Below are 22266 nucleotides of genomic sequence, written 5' to 3'. Positions count from 1 at the left end.
AGATTGTTCCCGATGTTGGGGAAGTCCAGAACGAGGGGTCACAGTTTGAGGATAAAGGGGAAGCCTTTTAGGACCGAGATTAGAAAAAACTTCTTCACACAGAGAATGGTGAATCTGTGGAATTCTCTGCCACAGGAACCAGTTGAGGCCAGTTCATTGGCTATATTTAAGAGGGAGTTAGATATGGCCCCCTTGTGGCTAAAGGGATCAGGGGGTATGGGGTGAAGGTTGGTACAGGGTTCTGAGTTGGATGATCAGCCATTATCATACTGAATGGCGGTGCAGGCTCGAAGGGCCGAATGGCCTACTCCTGCACCTATTTTCTATGTTTCTATACAACGGGCCTCCATTATTCTAACAAGTCAATTACTTGAATTTTCACATCTAGCCACCTTCATTGTTTTCCTACTATGAAACCTCAAGGTGCAGAATTATACAATTTGTAATGTGGGTTATAATACTTCTGATATTTCATACCCGAAGATGGTGCACGAAGACTCTGTCCTTACATGAGGAAACTCGGGAGCAAGGCCCCATTCTACTTTGCCCCTCATAACGATCTTGTCTTTTAGGAAAAGGGCGGGCTTTCAAAGTTTTTACATCACTAGTTAAGTCAATACCTAACCCAACACAGGAAAAGTGCTCCCTACAATTGAGAGCAGTATCCATCAAGGACTCTACCATCCATTTTGTTTTCTCGCTGCTGCTATCAGGAAGGAGGAACCAGAGCCTTAGGTCTCACACCACCAGGTTGAGGAACAGATATTACCCTTCAACCATCATGCTCCTGAACCAGCTTGGGTAACTTCACTTACCTTAACTCTGAACTGATTCCATAACCCATGGACTCACTTTCAAGTACTCTACAACTCATGTTCTAAGTATTATTTATGTATGTGTAATGCCCTGGTTCATATTTTTACTGTTATATTGTATGTATTTCATTTTGGCAGTTTTGTAAGAGCTGCTCGTTTTCAGCTTGCTCCATTTTGGTTTGTTTGGGTTACTGTTGAAGATAAGGGATGACATGGAATGTGTGCCATCCAATTAGTGGGAGCTTTTCTTGGTGAGGGACAATAAGGTTAGTCAGGTTTTTTTTTTTGTTGTTCGGTGGCAGGTGAAGAGAGAAGATGCTGGGGAGAATCGGTTGTAGCATACGACCCAGTGGGACACCCATTTGTTCAAGATGGATTGCAAGCAATGTCTGGAAGGTGGCATGGGCATTCACACTGAAGAGGGCCCAGCTCCTGCGTGACACAGAAGTTCAAGATGAGCTCCAATCTGTGCATATTTGATTATTTAATTAGAATGTGCTCTTTTCTTTTTGTTATTAACCTTTTGGTTAAGATTTATAAATATAACTCCTTTAACTGCATGCAGTGTACTGTTATTTCATGGCACCCATTTGTAACAAGGGAGGAAATTACACAGCATCCACACAAACTGGGGTTTGGGGTGGGAGAGTACCTCAATCTCATTAGTTTGGTGGGGCTGGAGGTTGCCCTCCCTAGACTTATGTAGCCAAGGAAACCAGGGTATTTCATTCTGAGGTATGTATGCATGTATTTTTTTGTATTTGCAGTTTGCCCTCTTTTGCACATTGGCTGATTGTCAGCTTCTGCATAGTTTTTCATTGATTCTATTGCATTTCTTTGTTCTACTGTGAATGTCTGCAAGGAAATGAATCTCAGGTCAGGTCATGGTGACATACACGTACTTTGATAATAAATTTACTTTGAACTTTGACTGCTAAGTTGATTTTGTGTTGTGATTGCTACAAAGCTGCTCTCTCAATCACACTTTGAAGCCAAGCATCCAAGTTTCTCTACACACGTGTTTAGAAATTAACTCCAAGACATGAGCAATTGATCATCTAACTTCTTTTTGTCCATTCTTTGGAGCTCAACTATCAGTTAAATAGGTGAGAGGAAATAGAAATGAAATCCAAGGTGCTGACTGAGCAGAACACTGTGACATTTAGAGACTATTAATGCTGTCAATATATTGCTGTTTTAATTCTCACACAACAAAAGAATTTTGGGTCTGAAATGTAAACATCTGTCACAAATGTGTGCAAAGGATATGTCTCACAGGTTACTGCAGCACAAACTGACATTTAATTATACAAATTACAGGCATTTTATCTACTTTTATCAGTTTGTAATTGGTAAATACAAATGACATTTACAACAGTAAAGCTTTCCGCTACAGCTTTTCAGTTATGAATAGCCATCTTTTTGCACCTTTTTTCAAAGACACAAAATTAACATTGGCTCTCCTATCCTAAACAAAACAGGAAATAGAACATTTACCTTTGCTCTGTAGATGTAGCCAAGTACTACGACAACTCCTTCTGTGATGAAAACTATCAGTAGAATCAGCACAAACTTGTGTGAAGAAGAGAAAAGCTTTTCAGTTTCTGTAGTATTATGAATTTGTGTTACAAATAATAATCCGAACTAATTTCAAAATAGACTTTTCCTTACTGTGCAGCTTCTTTTATTACCCAACAATAAATGTTTCTAAACAGATACAAAAAAGTTAAACAAAGATTTTTTGGCCATTCAAAAGTCACTTAATCTGGCAACCAACAGGCTAAAGGCTGCCAATTTAGGGATTTAAGGATATTCTCTGTCTTGATTTTCCATTAAATACCACTGTATTCCAATAGTCTCAGATGGTCAGCATTGCTTAAGTGCAGGTGCTCTAGTGTTAATCATGTACACAATTACAATTGGTCAACAAGAGTGAATGATTCTGGTCAGCACACAATAGACAGGATGTGATTGCACTGGACAGGGTGCCTGGGATGGAAGAGAATGGATTAGCTCAGATTTTCTTGGAGCCAAGAAGCAAATCTGATAAAAAGTACACAAAATTAGAGTGTTGGAGTGGATCTGAGGAAGGACTTTTTTAAACCCAGAGATTGGTTTGAATCTGGAACCTACTGAGTGGTAGAGACAGAGACTCTCAAAATAATTAAGCATCTGGATGGAAAAGGCAAAAAAGTGTGTAAAAAGTTAGTATAGATAAGAAATTGATTGTTGGCATGGGCGTTGTGGGTTTAAAAGCCCAGTTCTGTGCTGTCGTGCTGTTTGTGAATCTCAGGTGGGTAACAAAGTATAAACAATGCTTTCTAATATTGCTCATCCAAAGAGGTTATTAATGAATATAATGCAAAATCAACCAATTCTTAAATATCACCAACCTATTCATCAGATTTCTGCACAGCAACTTTAGCATGCTGTACACTTTCAGCAGAACTAGCACAGTTTACATATAGATCAGTGGTCCCCAACCACCGGGCCGCAAAGCATGTGCTACCGGGCCGCGAGGAAACAATATTATTTGGCGATATGAAACGACATGAGTCAGCTGCACCTTTCCTCATTCCCTGTCATGTACTGTTGAACTTGAACATAGGGTTGCCAACTGTCCCGTATTAGCCGGGACTTCCCGTATATTGGGCTAAATTGGTTTGTCCCATACGGGACTGCCCTTGTCCCGTATTTCCCCCACTAAGGTAGAGCGTTCCTATGAAACCGTTCGTAAGCGGAAATGGAGTAAAGCGAAGAAGCAATTACCATTAATTTATATGGGAAAAATTTTTGAGCGTACCCAGACTAAAAAAATAACCTACCAAATCATATCAAATAACACATAAACCTAAAATAACACTAACATATAGTAAAAGCAGGAATGATATAATAAATACACAGCCTATATAAAGTAGAAATAATGTACGTACAGTGTAGTCTCACTTAACAGAATCGGGAAGATTAAGCCAAAACCAATTTGTAGAAAAAAACTGGCACATATACGCATGCGCACACAGGTGCCCGTGCAAGGTTTCATGGTCATGATAGCCTTTCTCAGGGTAAACACAAGTGTCCCGTATTTGACTGCTACTTTTGTCCCTTATTTGGGAATTAGAAAGTTGGCAACACTACTTGAACACCACCCCCCGCCACCCGGTCGGCCGGTCTGCAAGAATATTGTCAATACTAAACAGGTCCGCGGTGCAAAAGAGGTTGGGGACCCCTGATATAGATCATCAACAGCATCTTTCAAATCATATTTTGCAATTAGTATCTTTTCATTTCTTTATATTGGAAGATAACAAAATGCAACAGTATTTATTTGTAGGGGCACTTGTTATTAACATGGGAATGTTTCATTTAAACTGATCAGCAAGATCGGTCAGTCTCTGCCAATGACATTACCAGCATTAACTGTTTATTTAAGTAGTTCGGTTTGGTCGCCGGCCGCTCGACCATGGTTTTCAGTCGGGTGCCGGATGTTCGGAGAGATTCGGCAGGGAGCGGGCGCCTGGCGCTCGGCTGGGGGCCATGGTCGAGTGGTCAGCGACTAGGGCCAGCTCCCCCACTGGACTTAGTCTGGTGAGGAGGGTGTGAGGACACCCAGCAGGACTTAAAAAAAAACAAGACCTGATAAAGGGCGGATGAGCTCCTTGTGAGCCAACGGCCATCTTCTGTGGAAGAGATTAAAGCCTCACCACATATCTATGAATCGCATGCTATGCCCTTAGTTAGAAGAGACATGATGAACTTGGGCGCTGCACCGTGTGCCTGGACCTGCCCAAGGCCTCTGCCTAAGGAAGGGCCGAGCTCAAAGAAGTGGCCGCAGCTGGAGGCCAACACAGCCTCCGGCTCGAGTTCAGCGGGGGCTGCAGCAGGTGGTGCCAAGGCGGCCAGCGAGAACAAACGGGAGGAGAGGCTGTACTCGGTGCTGTCGCAAGATCGAAGAAGATGGAGGTGCATAGCTGCCAACCCCGGATTCGGGATGGCACCCACTGACTGACTGACAACCCAAAAACCCATTTCTCCACAACTTCTTACTTACTGAGGACTTGATTCCCAACCTGTTATGACCTAGCCAACTCAACCCAGGAGAGAAGTGGTGAGTAATGTGAGCACACAACTAGACCACTAACAGATAGGGTGGAAAAGTTTCAAAAAGATGTGGAACTGCTTATTTCTACTTTCACTCATTGGCAAGGTTTAACGAAATGGAGGACCAACTCACAAACAAGAGAAAATCTGCAGATGCTGGCAATCCAAGCAACACAATCGACGTTTTGGGCCAAGACTCTTCAGCAGGACTGCACTTTTCTCCATAGATGCTGCCTGGCCTGCTGAGTTCCTCCAGCATTTTGTGTGTGTTGCTTAGATTTCCAGCATGTGTGATCTTCATTCACAAATTTTCTCATTTGTGATTGGATTACTACACTGTGAAGTCTCTTTCAGGGATGCCTACCTGAAGAAGTTTAAATCTTCCTTCTGGAGGACTAACTCACTTTTTAAAATATATATTATTTGTCTTTGCACTATTTTTAATCTCTTCATACACATATATACACTTACTGTAATTGACTTTATTTTTTTCTTTTCTATATCATATATGGCATTGAACTACTGCTGCCATGTCAACAAGTTTCACAACACATGCCGGAGATAATAAACCTGATTCTGATTGACAGTTTTATTGTTGAAACTATATCTCAGTACAAGTCAGGGAAGTACAAATCTGAGGGAGAAAAAAAATTAGAACTTTATGAAAATGATAATTAGATGGTATCATTCATGGCTTGTATTTCAGTCCTCAAGTACAATGGTTTAGGCCATTGGCTAATCGGGGCAGCTGCATATTTGGAGCAACTCTTAAAGAAAAAAATGGAGAAAATAGCCAGAATTCTCTTTGTTTATTTAGAATACTATGCTGTTTAATTGAGGCAGGAGACTGTTGCCAAACCGTTTCTAACTGGCGTAGGTTGTGTACACTTGCGTGGTTGTTAGACCAAGCTTAGAGCAAACAATTTTTAAAAAAGAGTCAGTTGTGATCTACAAAGAATTTGACGTTATCGACAACCATCCTGAATGTTGCAATGAAAATGAAGATTTGGAGGATGCAATCAGTGAAAGCACTGTATGAAGGCAGTCCATTTCTGCACTAGATGCTTGTGCTGATTTTGTTCAGTTACAGTCAATCAAAAGAACATGGCAGCATACACTGGATGAGTTCCTATGCTTTAAGGAACTAACTTTAAGGAACTAATACACAGTTTTATAGTACTGAATTGGTAAAATTCTAATTTGTTCTGTATTTCGTTTAAATACGGAATTTGTTACTCATTTAAACTGTAGTTTGTCTTTTTTTACACCCTTTTATCGATTTCCATTAAACTTCAGCTAATTGGGGGAGATGCTTAACTGGGCCAAAATGTACTGGCCCCAATGTGTTGCAATTATCCGGAAATCACTGTACATTAATATGCTTACCGGAGACAGCATTTAAAATACAGTTGTTCCTTTGTTATCAAACAAAAACTTCACACCATCTTAAAAGTTTCTTCCACTAGACAGTTAATCTAATAAACCACAGTGGTTAGCATCCCTACCCCTCTATCTGTTACTGTACTGCAATTTAAACCTCTTTTTATAATGCTGTTTACACTGTAAATACGTTGATATTTATGCACATTTTATTCTATATCCTTATTTTAACTTCTATATTTTTATCTAATTCTTTACTCTGTAGAATTGATGTTTTTTTGCCGCACAGTGAGCCAACACACCACATCAAATTCCTAATACGTGTAAATGCATAAGATGAACAAATCCTTGATTTGTTCCATAACTGTGCTTCCTTCAGATTCATGATACATTCTGAATGAGCTTTGAAACTAATATTCCGGCCAGGAATGATATTCAAGCAATATTTGATCTAAAAAAAAGAGAATCTTAATTTCAAAAACAGATTTTAAAATACAATTGTTCCAAAAATACTTTGAACATTTCAAAAAGCTAGAGCAATGCCTTCAGACAGAACACATTACTCCAAATTATTAGTAATAAAATTTGTCCAACTCACTGTTGCCAGGCCACAGTGGCTTTCACGGATAGTGGCACAGCAGCCAATTAAACCAATTATAAACAAGAGCGCCCCGACCCCTATGATGACAACAGCAGGTATCAGCGTGTAGACGTCTTCGAAGAAGTGATCGTAGTCATCATATGTAATGAAGACATAGGCACCAACGTAACAAAGGATCCCTGCTGCCGCCTGTGTGGTAAAACAAAAGGAAAACATTGAATACTTTGCAATTACTTTTACTCTATAGTCAAATGCAAGAGACAGTATTTTTACCAGCTAGCTATATTTCACCTCAAACCACTGGCTTCACCTTAATTGTGTTGCAACATGGGCATTCACAACCTTTCATTTATCACCCATCTCCAGCTGCTCCCAAACACATCATATGTCTGGATCAGGTAGTACGTATAACCGTTATTTTCCTCTGTGCAAACCTAGGAAGTAGTGCAGGGAACTACAGAAATGCACAGTACAGAAACAGGCCCTTTCGCTCCACCTCGTCCATGCCAAATATGACCTATCCATTTTCTCAAATCAGGCCCATGTTCCTTTACACCTTTCATATCCAAAAACTGGTCCAAACACCCTTTAAACATAATTGTATCTGCTTCCTCTATCTCCTTTGACAGATATTCACCAACTTCTGGAAAAAACTTACCACTCAAATCTCCTTTAAATTTCCCCATTCTTACATTAAACTTTTGCCACACACATCAAAGTTGCTTGTGAACGCAGCAAGCCAGGCAGCATCTCTAGGAAGAGGTACAGTCGACGTTTCGGGCCGAGACCCTTCGTCAGGTGTGTGTTGCTTGAATTTCCAGCATCTGCAGAATTCCTCGTGTTAAACTTTTGCCATCCAGTTCTACACTCCCTTGCTTGGGAACATTATTTTTACTACCTATTCCATCTATCATCCCTCAACAATTTTTGCGTAAGGTCACCCCTTATCCTCCTACATCCAGTGAGAGCAAACCAACCTATCCAATCTAACTATAGCCTTCCATTCCAGCCGACACCCTAATAAATCTCTTGTGCACATTGGTTACTGCTACCACATCCTTCCTGTACCCAAGTGCAGTGTAAATAATGTATCTTTAAAAAAAAGAACAACTTCAACATGTCCCGACACTTTGCTTTGGCCTATGAAGCAAGCATACTAAAAGCACTTTTCATTACTCTATTCACAGGACACTGCCCTCCATCAGCCAATTGCCCCTGATGAAGCTGTCATCAAGGTTCAGAGACTATGTGCTATTGAAATTCATAAGATGTCATCCTTTACGGTCAAAAAGGAAGGGTGGAAATTGCAGCAAAATAAGGGTTAAAATTAGTGCAAACACTTCACACAGCCTTTCGCTGTGTGGAAGTTCACTAGGGCAACAAGTTAAGATGGTTAGCTGACAACTGTGTGCAGTCACCTAGGCTGAATGTGGTTCTTGACAGTCTAACTCTCTTCAAGCTTGGGAACCAAGGTTATTGAGCATACCAAGACAAGATAAAAATGCAAAAGAAAGTATTCTAGGGCAACACTTATTGGACAGTTATTGTACTAATTCTTAACACGTGGATTTAATTGGTTATTAACAGCTGAGATTTACTTAAATATGCAAATATTGGGATTCAGAAGTTTCTATTAGTTCAATACTTATAGATAACTGGTGTCAGTTTCTGTAAAAAAAAGATAGCATTTGTTTGCTCAGACTTCAGTGCAGAGCAGCGACGGAGGCCATGCTGATCTCCTTGTGTCCAGGTAAGTAAAATGTGATTAACGAACAAGTACAAGTTGTCAGATTCCAGTTAAATGGCAATGACATATTCCAAGTATGAAATTAGGAAAACTTAGAAACTTCACATGGGTTGTACCTTGCAATCTGGTTAATTGCTCAAGTTGCTTTTCGAATTACCAACATAGTGAGACTGATGGACAGTTTGATTAATAAGCCCAAATTTAATTTACAAGTAAACAATTTGAAGACAATTCTGAAGCCACTCAAGATTTTAAATAATATGCAAAGAAAATCGCATTTATTTAAAATTGTGTGATACAATTCTGAATATATAATGCATGTCAGTGCCAGGGGAAACAACACAGAAATACAATTTGGTTAGGAGCTCAAGGACTCCTTTAAGATTCTATGCTCTACAAATTTAAATACTAAGGAATGAATGCTCCAGGTCAGCCAACGGAAACAATCCATCACTGGAGGCGTGTAAATAGAAACTGATAACATACCGGGAACCAATAGCAGACCGCAAATCCGACATTGAAACAATTGACTAATACTGCAGCAGGCTAAAGTTGTGGAGCCAGTTCTACCCATCTGCACATTTCTCCTTGTGACTAGGATTCATATCTTCAAAGAGCAAGAACCTTGTAGCAGGTGTTATAGTTAATGATACACCAGCTGACATCTTTCTGGATACCTTAATTTAAAACATTCTGCTTGTTAAGGTATTTGTTAATATTGTCACATCTAAACCATGCCACATTGGGTCTACTGTATATTTTTTATAAAGTACTGTACCTGTCCTGTCCATTCCAAATGACCTGTATTATGCTATTTAATCAGAGTGAATAGCTTCTGCTACAGATTCAATTTCTTATATCTACAAATTAGATCAAGATCATTCAAACAATCTATGATTGAATCATATCCTCCTCCTTTGTAGTTAGGCTACTTGGTTGTGTTTCTCAGATTGGAGAAGCATTAGAAAAACTGGTTATGCAAAAGTAAATATGGTTGAGATGCACACATTATAAAATGTTGAGGGAAGGTCAGCATGGGAAGTACAAAAGGGCTTCCCATTCATCTTCCAATTCAATATTGTTATAAAGGAGTTTTAAGGTGAATAGAAGTGTTATCAGTGCCCAAAATAAAATATATCCAGGACATGCCGGGCAATTACAAAGCAAAAAGTTTAATTTTAGTGGCGAGTGGTCTTTTATCCATTAGAGATGTTTATCAGGAGCACTGTGTGCAAAGGGCCCTTAGCATCATCAGCAATCCCTCCCATCCTTCCAACAATCTCTTTGACCTCCTACCAACAGGAGGAAGTGCCATAGCATTAGCACAAGAACTGCTATGATGGAAAACAGCTTCTTCCCACAGGCCATAATACTACTGAACTCGCTGCCACCACCCAGGTCTCATCACATATGAAGCACAAGTAGTATTACTATTTACCATAAATTAACAAATAATACATGTATACAATACAAACTTGTTACTTTATGGTAAAATTTGTGTTATGCATGAAACTTGTATGTATTGTGTTATGCACCTTTATCTGGAGGGATGTTGTCTCATTCAGCGGTAGACATGTGTACGGTTGAATGATAATAAATTTGAACTTGAGGAACCTTGGGAGATAAAATCAAGGACAAAAAGAATTATTACAAGAAACACACAAAATTGCTTGAGAAACTCAGCAGGTCAGGCAGCATCCACGGAAAGGAATAAACAGTTGACATTTTGGGCTGTGATTCTTCATCAGGACTCCATAATCCTGAAGAAGGGTCTCGGCCCGAAACGTCAGCTGTTTATTCCCCTCCACAGACGCTACCAGACATTCCAAAATCCTCCAGCATTTTGTGTGTTACTCTGGATTCCCAGCAATCTCCTGTGTTAGTAACACAGGAAAGCCAGCAGGGACTTGTTAAGTAACAAAGCCAAATTTGGAAGTGCAGTATAAAATAATGTTGACAGCAATAAATACATAACAGCACAACGAGGCTAACTTGTTGGAAATACAACATTCTGGTAGAAAGCAGAAGCCTTCATGGGTTGAGGCATTGAGTTGGGAGGCCCTGTTGCAATTGCATAAAACATTGCTTGGTTTGTAACAGTATTCATAATGGTTCTGTTCATCACATTACAGGAAGGATGTGGTTCAAGCAAGAGTGGAAAAGAGGTTTATCAGTGTTGTCCAGCTACGGGTTGCAGATGCAAGAAGGCTGGTCTTATTCTTAGTGAAATATAGGAGGCTGAGGTGTGACTTGAGAGGTCTACAACATTATGTGTTAGCACACAGAAATAGACATAGAAACATAGAAAACCTACAGCACAATACAGGCACTTCAACACATAATGCTGTGCCAAACATGTCCTTATTTTAGAAATTACCTAAGTTTATCCATAGCCCTTTATTTTTCTAAGCTCCATGTACCTATCCAGGAGCATCTTAAAAAACCCTACTGTATCCACCTCTACCACAGATGCCGGCAGCCCATTCCACGCACTCACCACTCTCTGCATAAAAAAGTTAACCCTGACATCCCCTCTGTACCTACTTCCAAGCACCTTAAAACTGTGCCCTATAGATCCTACATCCTTCCTGCAGTGAGGTGATCACAACTGAGATCAGTACTACAAGTGGGGTCTGACCAGGGTCCTTTTCAGCTGTAACATTACCTCTCAGCTCTTGAACTCAATCCCACAGTTGTTGAAGGTCAATGCACTATATGCCTTCTTAACCACACAATCAACCTGTGCAGCAGCTTTGAGTGTCCTATGGACACGGACTCCAAGATCCCTATGATCCTCCATACTGCAAAGAGTCTTACCACTAATACTATATTCTGCCATCGTATTTGACCTACCAAAATGAACCACCTCACACTTATATGGGTTGAACTCCATCTGCTACTTCTCGGCCCAGTTTTGCATCTTATTGATGTCCTGCTGTAACCTCTGACAGCCCTCCACACTATCCACAACACCCCCAACCTTTGTGTCATCAGCAAACTTACTAACTCATCCCTCTACTTCCTCATCCAGGTCATTTATGAAAATCACGAAGAAACGGGGTCCCAGAACAGATCCCTGAGGCACACCACTGGTCACTGACCTCCATGCAGAACATGACCCATCTACAACCACTCTTTGCCTTCTGTGGGCAACCAATTCTGGATCCACAACGCAAGGTCCCGTTGGATCCCATGCCTCCTTACTTTCTCAATAAGCCTTGCATGGGGTACCTTACCAAATGTCTTGCTGAAATCCAAATGCACGACCTCTACTGCTCTACCTTCGTCAATGTGTTTAGTGACATCCTCAAAATTCAATCAATCAGGCTCATAAGGCACAACCCACCTTTGATAAAGCCATGCTGACTATTCTTAATCATATTATGCCTCTCCAAATGTTCATAAATCCTGCTGCTCAGGATCTTCTCTATCAACTTACCAACCTCTGAAGTAAGACTCACTGGTCTATAATTTCCTGGGCTATCTCTACCCCATTTCTTGAATAAGGGAACAACATCTGCAACCCTCCAATCCTCCAGAACCCCTCCCATCCTCATTGATGATGCCAAGATCATTGCCAGAGGCTTAGCAATCTCCTCCCTCACCTCCCACGGTAGCCTGGGGTATATCTCGCCCGGTCCCGATGACTTATCCAATTTGATGCTTTCCAAAAAACCATAGAAAAAACCATAGAAACTACAGCACAGAAACAGGCCTTTTGGCCCTTCTTGGCTGTGCCGAACCATTTTCTGCCTAGTCCCACTGACCTGCAGGCGGACCATATCCCTCCATACACCTCCCATCCATGTATCTGTCCAATTTATTCTTAAATGTTAAAAAAGCACCCGCATTTACCACCTCGTCTGGCAGCTCATTCCATACTCCCACCACTCTCTGTGTGAAGAAGCCACCCCTAATGTTCCCTTTAAACTTTTCCCGCCTCACCCTTAACCCATGTCCTCTGGTTTTTTTCTCCCCTTGCCTCAGTGGAAAAAACCTGCTTGCATTCACTATCTATATCCATCATAATTTTATATACCTCTATCAAATCTCCCCTCATTCTTCTACGCTCCAGGGAATAAAGTCCTAACCTATTCAACCTTTCTCTGTAACTGAGTTTCTCAAGTCCTGGCAACATGCTTGTAAACCTTCTCTGCACTCTTTCAACCTTATTTATATCCTTCCTGTAATTTGGTGACCAAAACTGAACAGAATACTCCAGAATCAGCCTCACCAACCTCATCATAACATTCCAGCTCTTATATTCAATACTTTGATTAATAAAGGCCAATGTACCAAAAGCTCTCTTTACGACCCTATCTACCTGTGACGCCACTTTTAGGGAATTTTGTATCTGTATTCCAAGATCCCTCTGTTCCATTGCACTCCTCAGTGCCTTACCATTAACCCTGTATGTTCTACCTTGGTTTGTCCTTCCAACGTGCAATACCTCACACTTGTCTGTATTAAACTCCATCTGCCATTTTTCAGCCCATTTTTCCAACTGGTCCAAGTCCCTCTGCAGGCTCTGAAAACCTTCCTCACTGTCTACTACACCTCCAATCTTTGTATCATCAGCAAGTTTGCTGATCCAATTTACCACATTATCATCCAGATCATTGATATAGATGACAAATAACAATGGACCCAGCACTGATCCCTATGGCACACCACTAGTCACAGGCCTCCACTCGGAGAAGCAATTCTCTACCACCACTCTTTGGCTTCTTCCATTGAGCCAATGTCTAATCCAATTTACCACCTCTCCATGTATACCTAGCAACTGAATTTTCCTAACTAACCTCCCGTGCAGGACCTTGTCAAAGGCCTTACTGAAGTCCATGTAGACAATATCCACTGCCTTCCCTTCATCCACTTTCCTGGTAACCTCCTCGAAAAACTCCAATAGATTGGTCAAACATGACCTACCATGCACAAAGCCATGTTGACTCTCCCTAATAAGTCCCTGTCTATCCAAATGCTTGTAGATTCTGTCTCTTAGTACTCCCTCCAATAACTTACCTACTACTGACATTAAACTTACTGGCCTATAATTTCCCAGATTACTTTTCGATCCTTTTTTAAACAATGGAACAACATGAGCCACTCTCCAATCCTCCGGCACCTCACCCGTAGACAGCAACATTTTAAATATTTCTGCCAGGACCCCTGCAATTTCAACACTAGTCTCCTTCAAGGTCCGAGGGAACACCCTGTCAGGCCCCAGGGATTTATCCACTTTAATTTTCCTCAAGACAGCAAGGACCTCCTCCTTTTTGATCTGTACAGTTTCCATGATCTCACTACTTGTTTCCCTTAATTCCATAGACTTCATGCCAGCTTCCTTAGTAAATACAGACGCAAAAAAACCTATTTAAGATCTCCCCCATTTCCTTTGGTTCCGCACATAGCCGACCACTCTGATCTTCAAGAGGACCAAGAAAATCCAATTTTATCCCTTACAATCCTTTTGCTCTTAATATACCTGTAAAAGCTCTTTGGATTATCCTTCACTTTGACTGCCAAGGCAACCTCATATCTTCTTTTAGCCCTCCTGATTTCTTTCTTAAGTATTTTCTTGCACTTCTTACACTCCTCAAGCACCTTATTTACTCCCTGCTTCCTATACATGTCATACAACTCCCTCTTCTTCTTTATCAGAGTTGCAATATCCCTTGAGAACCAAGGTTCCTTATTCCTATTCACTTTGCCTTTAATCCTGACAGGAACATACAAATTCTGCACTCAAAATTTCTCCTTTGAAGGCTTCCCACCTACCGATCACATCCTTGCCAGAGAACAACCTGTCCCAATCCATGCTTTTTAGATCCTTTCTCATTTCTTCAAATTTGGCCTTCTTCCAGTTAAGAACCTCAACCCTAGGACCAGATCTATCCTTGTCCATGATCAAGTTGAAACTAATGGTGTTATGATCACTGGAACCAAAGTGCTCCCCTACACAGACTTCTGTCACTTGTCCTAACTCGTTTCCTAACAGGAGATCCAATATTGCATCCCCTCTAGTTGGTCCCTCTATATATTGATTTAGAAAACTTTCCTGAACACATTTTACAAACTCTAAACCATCTGGACCCCTAACAGTATGGGAGTCCCAATCAATATATGGAAAATTAAAATCCCCTACCACCACAACTTTATGTTTCCTGCAGTTGCCTGCTATCTCTCTGCAGATTTGCTCTTCCAATTCTCGTTGACTATTGGGTGGTCTGTAACACAATCCCACTAACGTGGCCATACCTTTCCTGTTTCTCAGCTCCACCCATAAGGACTCAGTAGACAAGTCCTCTAATCTGTCCTGCCTGAGCACTGCTGTAATATTTTCCCTAACAAGCAATGCTACTCCCCCACCTTTCATTCCTCTGCCTCGATCACATCTGAAACATCGGAACCCTGGAATATTAAGCTGCCAGTCCTGCCCCTCCTGTAGCCAAGTTTCACTAATTGCTATAACGTCATAATTCCACGTGTCAATCCACGCCCTCAACTCATCCGCCTTCCCCGCAATACTCCTAGCATTGAAATATATACACCTCAAAAGCTCCAGCACATCCCCTTTCTTAATGTCTTTATGCTCAAGCTTTTCAGTCCGGTGTAAGCCATTCCAACAATCACCAAGGTCCTTTTCCGTAGTGAACACTGAAGCAAAGTATTCATTAAGTACCTCCACTGTCTCCTCTGGTTCTATGCACACTTTTCCACTGTCACACTTGATTGGTTCTATTCTCTCATGTCTTATCCTCTTGCTCTTCACATACTTGTAGAATGCCTTGGGGTTTTCCTTAATCCTGCTCGCCAAGACCTTCCCAGGCCCGTTCTGGCTCTCCTAATTTCATTCTTACGCTCCTTCCTGCTAGCCTTATAATCTTCTAGATCTCTATCATTACCTAGTCTTTTTTTGTACCTTTCGTAAGCTTTTCTTTTCTTCTCGACTAGATTTTCACCAGCCTTTGTACACCATGGGTCCTGTGCCCTCCCATCCTTTCCCTGTCTCATTGGAATGTACCTATACAAAACACCACGCAAATATCCCCTGAATAGTTGCCACATTTCTGCCATTTCTGCCTGAGAACATCTGTTCCAATTTATGCTTCCAAGTTCCTGCTTGATAGCTCTTACTCCAATTAAACTCTTTCCTAACTTGTCTGTTCCTATCCCTCTCCAATCCTACGGTCAAGGAGATAGAATTGTGATAACCATCTCCAAAATGCTCTCCCACTGAGAGACCTGACACCTGACCAGGTTCATTTCCCCAATACCAGATCAAGTACAGCCTCTCCTCTTGTAGGCTTATCTATATATTGTGTCAGGAAACCTTCCTGAACACACCTAACAAACTCCACCCTATTTAAACCCCTTGCCCTAGGGAGATGCCAATCAATATTGGGGAAATTAAAATCTCCCATCACGACAACCGCATTTATTGCATCTTTCCAGAATCTGTCTCCCCATCTGCTCCTCGATGTCCCTGTTACTATTGGGTGGTCTATAAAAAACACCCAGTATTGTTACTAACCCCTTCCTGTTCCGAACTTCCACCCACAGAGACTTAGTAGACAATCCCTCCATGGCTTCCTCCTTTTCTGCAGCTGTGACACTATCTCTGATCAACCGTGCCATGCTCCCACCTCTTTTGCCTCCCTCCCTGTCCTTTCTGAAACTTCTAAAGCCTGGCACTCTAAGTAGCCATTCCTGCTCCTGAGCCATCCAAGTCTCGGTAATGGCCACCACATCATAGCTCCAAGTACTGATCCACGCTCTAAGCTCATCTGCTTTGTTCATGATACTCCTTGCATTAAAACAGACACATCTCAAACCATCAGTCTGAGTGTATCCCTTCTCTATCACTGGCCTATCCTCCCTCTCACACTATCTACAAGCTTTCTCTACTTGTGAGTCAACCACCCCTTCCTCCTTCTCTTCAGTTCGGTTCCCACTCCCCAGCGATTCTAGTCTAAACTCTCCCCAATAACTTTAGCAAACCTCCCTGCCAGGATATTGGTCCCTCTCAGATTCAAGTGCTACCCGTCCTTTTTGTACAGGTCACTCCTGTCCCAAAAGAGGTCTCAATGATCCAGAAATGTGAATCCTGACCCTTGCTCTAATCCCACGTGGATGAAAGAAAAATGCAGGGCTATGTGGAAGGGAAGGGTGAGATTGATCCTGGAGGTTACAAGGTCAACACACTGTCATGGGCCAAAGGGCCTGTACTGTTCTGTTATCTATACAAGGTATATAAAGAATGAATAAAATCTCTTTTTCCCCAAGATGGGGATGTCTAAAACTAGAGGGGCACTGCTTGAAAGTGAGAAAGGTAATCCAATAGGCAATTTTTCCACAGATGGAGTGGGTAAGCATTTATAATAAGCTGCCAGAGGAGGCAATGGAGGTAGATACTATTACAATATGATAAAGTATTTGGACAAATACTTGGACGGAAAAGCAGAACAGGGAGATGGGAGCAACACACACAAAATGCTGGAGGAAGTCAGCAGGCCAGGCAGCATCTATGGAAAAGAGTACAGTTGACATTTTGGGCCAAAACCTTTTGAAGGGCTGCTGAATTCCTCCAGCATTTTGTGCGTGTTTCTTAAATTTCCAGCATCAGCAGATTTTCTCTTGTTTGTACTGGGCGATGGGCCTAATGCAGACAATGGGATTAGTATAGATTGGCATTCAGTCAGCATGGAAAGGGTGAGCTGTAAAGGCCTCATTTCTGTACTGAATGATTCTATGATTATATGAACATTATAAGTCAAATGATAAGAGTCTTACAGAGTTTGCACAAGAATGGAGGAACTGGCTACCTGCACATGAATTATTTTAAAAGTGGCACAATACGTTAGACCAGATTTACTTGAGTTGTTATATTCTCTATGCTGGATACAAGGATAGTGAGTTTTCAATACGAGTAGGGATAAAATAAACTAGGGCTCCATACACTAGAATTTAGAACTTAGATTTAGATTTAGAGATACAGCACAGTGACAGGACCGACCAGCCCAATAAGCCCATGCTACTCAATTACACCCATACCAATTAACCTCCTAACCCCTGCATCTTTGGAATACGAGAGGAAACTGAATCACTCAGAGGAAACCCATATAGTCACAGAGGGAATGTACAAACTTACAGTCAGTGGTGGGAAAGGAGCCCGGGTCACTGTTGCTGTATTAACATTACGTTAACCGCTTAACTACCACACCGCCCGTAGAATGAAAGCTCTCAACACTTAAATTCTTCAAGGACTATGGACTAGATGCAGGGAGGATATTCCCCCCCACCCCTGTGAGGAATCTAGCATCCATGGAACAGTTTGAGAATACGGCTGTTCAAAACCTTGATGAGGAGAAATTTCTTCAGAGGGTGGTGAATCTTTGGAAATCTCTGCGCAAGCAGAAGCACAATCATTATGTTCATTCAAAACATATACGCCTTTAAGAATATGGAGGAAGCCCAGGAAAATGGAACTGAGGTAGAACATCTGCCATGATTTTGATGAATGGAGGAGCAGGCTTAAAAGTCCCTTTCACCAACTCCTGCTTCTGTTTCTGGAGGTTCTACGTAAATCTTGCTGGTTTGGGACCCTACTCTGGTACTCAACATGCAAATTTAGCAGGTTTATATATAGTCAGTTTCACAGACCACCCACATCTCCTCCACCCTCTTAAATTCCACTCATACTGCATTTCAGAGTCCAGTAGTAAGACTGGGTAGAAATAGAGACTCCATTGAACCCTTGGAGAAGCAAAACTAGACAGTCATTTTCTCAGGGCAATGCTGGGAAATACTAGCAACATTGGCCTCTGCCATTAGATTTCACATGGCGAACGACAGTTGCTTGTCCAGGATAGTAGCCTGATGAAGGGTCTCAGCCTGTAAATGTTTATTCCCCTCCACATATGTTGTCTGACTTGCTGTGTTCCTCCATAAATTTGCAGGTGTTGCTCAGGATTTCCAGCACCTACACTCTCTCAGGTCCAGTGTAGTAGCCAGTAAGATATCTTCTGGTCAACACAGATGTAAAGATCCCAGAGAAGGCACAGAAGAGATCTGACATGATACATTGTTTGAAAACTGAGGAACTTAATGTTCAAGATTAGACTAGAGAAGGCAATAATGAGTTTGAAGGGAGCAAAGTCTGTCTCATTAATTCATAGCTTGAGGACAATAGGACACAGGTTTAAAAAGATAGGCAAAGGAAACAGGGATTACAATGATTTTTTTTTCTAAAAAGCATTTACAATTACAGTCTGCAGCTCACTGACTCGGGGAGGTAATAGAATTAATCAGGAGTTTAAACAGGAACTTATATTGGTACTCCAGGGGAAATGATTTGCCAGGTAATGGAGAGAGAACAGAAATAAGATGAATTAATTCATTTAGAAGAAAATGGCATGTGTTGATGGGATAAGTAAACTGTACCATAAATGTTCCCATTGACAAGTAACCAGCATAATTGCATTATAATGTATTATACACTTGGTGGCCACTTTATTAGATACACCTGTACAACTGCTTGTTAATGTAAATATCTATCAGCCAAGCATGTGCCAGCAACTGAATGCACAAAAGCATGCAGACATGGTCAAGAGGTTTAATTGCTATTCAGACCAAACAATCAGAATAGGGAAGAAATGTGACCCTAGTGACTTTGACTGTGGAATGATTATTGGTGCCAGACAGGGCGGTTTGAGTATCTCAGAAACTGCTGATCCTCCTGGGATTTTCACACACAACAGTCCCTAGAGTTTACAGAGAATTGTGTGAAAAACGAAAACATTCAGTGAACAGCAGTTCTATGGGTGAAGATGCCTCGTTAATGAGAAAGGTCAGGACAATGGCCAGACTGGTTCAAACTGACAGGAAAGCAGCAGTAACTCAAATAATCATGTGTTACAACAGTGGTGTGCAGAAGAGCATCTCTACACATGGAACACATTGAATCTAGAAGCTTAAACACGAGGAATTCTGCAGGTGCTGGAAATTCAAGCAACACACAAAGTTGCTGGTGAACGCAGCAGGCCAGGCAACATCTCTAGGAAGAGGTACAGTCGACGTTTCGAGCCGAGACTTATCCTTGTAAGCGGAACAAGTGCTACACATGCCCTTACACTTCCTCCCTTACCACCATTCAGGGCCCCAGACAGTCCTTCCAGGTGAGGCGACACTTCACCTGTGAGTCGGCTGGGGTGATATACTGTGTCCGGTGCTCCCGATGTGGTCTTCTATATATTGGCGAGACCAGACGCAGACTAGGAGATCGTTTCGCTGAACACCTACGCTCTGTCCGCCAGAGAAAGCAGGATCTCCCAGTGGCCACACATTTTAATTCCACATCCCATTCCCATTCTGATATGTCTATCCACGGCCTCCTCTACTGTAAAGATGAAGCCACACTCAGGTTGGAGGAACAACACCTTATTCCATCTGGGTAGCCTCCAACCTGATGGCATGAACAGTGACTTCTCTAACTTCCGCTAATGCCCCACCTCCCCTTCGTACCCCATCCGTTATTTATTTATATACACACATTCTTTCTCTCTCTCTCCTTTTTCTCCCTCTGACTATACCCCTTGCCCATCCTCTGGGTTTTTCCTCCACTCCCTCTTTTCCTTCTCCCTGGACATCCTGTCCCATGATCCTCTCATATCCCTTTTGCCAATCACCTGTCCAGCTCTTGGCTCCATCCCTCCCCTCCTGTCTTCTCCTATCATTTTGGATCTCTCCCTCCCCCTCCCACTTTCAAATCTCTTACTAGCTCTTCCTTCAGTTAGTCCTGACAAAGGGTCTCAGCCCGAAACGTCGACTGTACCTCTTCCTAGAGATGCTGCCTGGCCTGCTGCGTTCTCCAGCAACTTTGATGTGTGAATCTAGGAGCTGATGGGTTACAGCAGAAGAACATACTGTGTTCCACTTGTGTAACTAAAAAAGTGGCCACTTTATGTGCGCAGCACAGATCAGACTCAACTTTCAACAGGTACTAATACTGTGAAGAGGGCACACCAAGTCATGGAGTATCAAGGGAGTCAGTGTCATACAGCATGTAAACAGGTCCAATGGCCCAATTCACCCATGCCAGATGTGTTGCCCAATGAGTAGTCCCATCTGCCCACATTTGGCCTACAATGCTGTAAATCTCTGCTACTGACATTCCTAGCTCAATGTCTTTTAAAGATTATGGATGTGCCCACCTCAATCACTACTTTTAGAAGTTTATCCCAAATGTTCAGCACCCTTTGCCTGAAGATGCCCTTGATGCCCTATGGCCATGGACTGCTATAATATAAGGATTCTTCAATTTAGCTGTATTGAAATAACTATTTGTCATGTAGTGAATGGATAATGAGGGTCTATGTTGTGGAAGTGCCTAACATTCACGATTCACCATTTGCAGTAACAGGGATTGTCTTCTACTGCACACCCACTGAGGACTCCATTCTCTCCATCTCCTGCCAAGCTGAAGGGAGTGTACATGAGAAAGACACCCATGAGGCCGTATATCTTGAGCAGGATGGTCCTATACCTGCAAGGATGAAACCACAACCATTGGCCAGAAAATCACATTGGCATTAATCCAGAAGGCTTTGAGTACTTGAAAGTTGTAATCTACCTATTTGAGGTCAGAGTGATTTGAACTAGGCTGCAGGCTTCATGCTTCACTCTGTTTAGCTGCATGATTAGGGACAAGGAAGATGGACAACTTGGGAAGAAGTTCTGAAGAGGGGGAATTAGTGGGCAACCAACTTAAGATGATGGAGAACATGGGGTGGGGATGAGACAAGGTCTCACCTGCTCCCTCAACACCACCTCTTTAGTCTAGAAAGCACAGCAGTGGCTCTGCTCCTAAGGAGACTCCCCCCATCCCGATTCTAATCCATTTTTACAAGAGCACCATTGACAGTGTCCTAACCAGCTACATCACCGTCTGCTATGGGAATTGCAAGGCATCTGACAGCAAGACCATACAAAGGATTGTGAGGACTGGTGAGGGGATCATCAGGGTCTTTCTTCTCCCATCCAAGATATTTATCAGGAACACATCATACACAGGCCCTGAGCATTAGTAATGATCCCTTCCATCTGTCGAACAATCTCTTTGACCCCCCTCTACAATCAAGGAGGTCCTAATGCTACAGTACAAGGATTGTTAAGATAGAAACCAGCTTCTTCCCCCAGGCTGTGAGACTACTGAACTCCCTGCAAGCACCCAGGTCTCACCACATCTGAAGCGCCAGTAGCGTTATACTGTTTATTTTTTAACTTATGTCGTAAATGCACCTTATTATCTGTTTATTTGTGGTACTGTGTGTAAGTTGCATATACTGTATCGCGCACCTTGGTCCGGAGGCACCTTGATTTGTTTGGTAGCATACATGTGTACCGTTGAATGACAATAAAATTGGACTTGAAGAGGCTTAAGAGACCAGCAGAATGTAGACAATCAAGGTCTAGAAGGCACAAAGGAGAGGTGGGGGGCAGGCAAGATTACGTTCCCGTATCGATACATGCTTGGTCAGAGTGCTTTCATGTGTATCTATGTACGTCTGTGGCAAATCGGTGCAGCAGAGCCCAATCTCTAATATTCTTGGACTTCCTTACCATCT

The 22266-nt window shown here is 42.0% G+C and overlaps 1 protein-coding gene across 1 annotated transcript in view; it reads right to left on the bottom strand.

Annotated features, from left to right (window-relative positions):
• The window catches only part of LOC134358330 (tetraspanin-3-like), a 71574-nt gene that overhangs the window by 34512 nt on the left and 14796 nt on the right, over positions 1-22266 (bottom strand). Inside the window, exons 2-3 of the mRNA XM_063070448.1 lie at positions 6892-7083; positions 2313-2387 (exon numbers count right to left, since the gene is read on the bottom strand). Of these exons, the coding sequence (XP_062926518.1) occupies positions 2313-2387; positions 6892-7083 (267 nt within the window). The remainder of the gene's footprint in view (positions 1-2312; positions 2388-6891; positions 7084-22266) is intronic.

Source organism: Mobula hypostoma, chromosome 18 (genome assembly GCF_963921235.1).
Source record: "Mobula hypostoma chromosome 18, sMobHyp1.1, whole genome shotgun sequence".
NCBI lineage: Eukaryota > Metazoa > Chordata > Chondrichthyes > Myliobatiformes > Myliobatidae > Mobula > Mobula hypostoma.
Note: the sequence above shows the minus strand (reverse complement) of the source record. Positions and strands in the feature narration are given on the sequence as shown.